The sequence below is a fragment of the Hemibagrus wyckioides genome, linkage group LG17 (genome assembly GCF_019097595.1).
Source record: "Hemibagrus wyckioides isolate EC202008001 linkage group LG17, SWU_Hwy_1.0, whole genome shotgun sequence".
In the NCBI taxonomy this organism is placed as follows: Eukaryota; Metazoa; Chordata; class Actinopteri; order Siluriformes; family Bagridae; genus Hemibagrus; species Hemibagrus wyckioides.
Genome location: NC_080726.1, coordinates 25656594 through 25658204, shown reverse-complemented (window position 1 = coordinate 25658204; position 1611 = coordinate 25656594). Strand labels below are relative to the sequence as shown.

The 1611-nt window shown below is 41.8% G+C and overlaps 1 protein-coding gene across 1 annotated transcript in view; it reads right to left on the bottom strand.

Moving 5' to 3' along the window:
- Window positions 1–1094, bottom strand: part of chrd (chordin) — a 12013-nt gene extending 10919 nt beyond the window's left edge. Inside the window, exon 1 of the mRNA XM_058413239.1 lies at window positions 668–1094. Within this exon, the coding sequence (XP_058269222.1) occupies window positions 668–818 (151 nt within the window). The 5' untranslated portion in view covers window positions 819–1094. The remainder of the gene's footprint in view (window positions 1–667) is intronic.
- Between the last annotated feature and the right edge of the window lie 517 nt (window positions 1095–1611).

Sequence of the window (1611 nt, the reverse complement as noted above, 5' to 3'; positions counted from 1 at the left end):
ATGCGGTTTTATAGCTCTAATAAAATTTAAAGTTCACTAGGGTCCGTATTTAAATTTGCGGTCTTTTGGGAACCATGCAGGTTCCTGGAGGCGCTTTTGAGAGCTTCTGAGACTACAGTACCTCTTAGAGATCTTCCAGGAAACTTTTAGTCTTGTTTTGTCCAAAAAAGTGCAGTGAAGTGACGCAAAGCGGTTTAGATCTCGAGCTGCTGCAGTTTTATTCTACTAATATAATAATAATAATAATAATAATAATAATAATAATAATAATAATAATATTTAATTATTATAAAAGTTCAGCTATGTGTTCGTTCCTTTAGAGAGCTATGCAGGTCCAGCTGGTGAGAGTTTGAAAAACCTCTTGCATTTTGTTTTTATAATCAGGATTATATTGAGGAAGTGAAAGGAGGGTAAGCGTTTGAGAGTCTGACTCCATCTTGGACCTGTTTTGTTATCAGATTGGAATTTCATTCCCAAAACATTCCTGACTATCTGAACTCCAAAGATTTTTTTCTAATCCAGTGTTTGAGGAAAGTTGTGTCTGACCTGACTGGCACGGTGTGAATGGAAGTCACCACATATATTCATTAATGATTAATGACATCGTATCGCGGTACTGATGCACCGATACACCGCACAACCTCCGTGTACATTTAGCCGCACTTACCCGACACTCCTTTGGACAGAACCGGATCTCTCTCGGGCTGAATGGGCAGCGCGGCCCCGGACTTCATGCGCGAGGCCTCCGCCGATGGTAAGCTCGAGCAGCTCAGCAGCACGAACAGCACGGCGCCCAGCAGCACGGGCACACTATCCATCCTTCCTCCTCCTCCTCCTCCGTTAGTCGGCTAAAGCAAAGGGAAGAATGAAACTTTCCCTCTTGTCTCTCTCTTTTCTTCTTCTCCGTATCGGTGCTCAAACACTCCAGAAAACAGGAAACCTAGTTTAAAACTATAATAAATCAAATCTAACTGTTTTTTGGCTGATGTGTTAGAGCTCTGTGCTGAAAAGCGTTAAGCGAAAAACGAGAAAAGCGGTTAAGAGCTCAAGCTGCTTTGTGTGTGTGTGTGTGTGTATGTGTGTGTGACAGTCCAGCGCGAGCGCACGGTTTTATAAACGAATCGGGAGGGGGCGCGCGCGAGGAGCAGAGGAGGAGGCGGAGGCGGGGGCAGGACCGAGCTCGTGAACTCTTTACCTGGCACACACACACACAAGATAAAAAATAAAAGTGAAAAAATAATATGATAATAATTGTGGTTATTTTTTTTTTTAAATCTTGTGCATGTTTTATGTTTAGGATTTTTTCCCTCCGTTTTATGTTTATGAGTTTTGTTATTATTCTTTCCTCCACCTGCAGTTATTTTTTGGCTCCTCACTCGCCTCCACTCACATCTTAAAAAAACAAAACTTTTTTAATAGGAAACAAAAGAAGTTATTAAGCCCCTACTTTAGGAATGCGTTCTGAATTAGTCTTCATAAAAGAACTTTCTTCTGAAGAGGAGCGCCGTGAGGTTTCAGGCACAACATGAAAGCGTGAAAAGCTCTTCTAATACCACTACTAATAAGAAAAAGCTCCTGTCTGTCAGTGGGATGGGAAAAGCTTTCCACCAG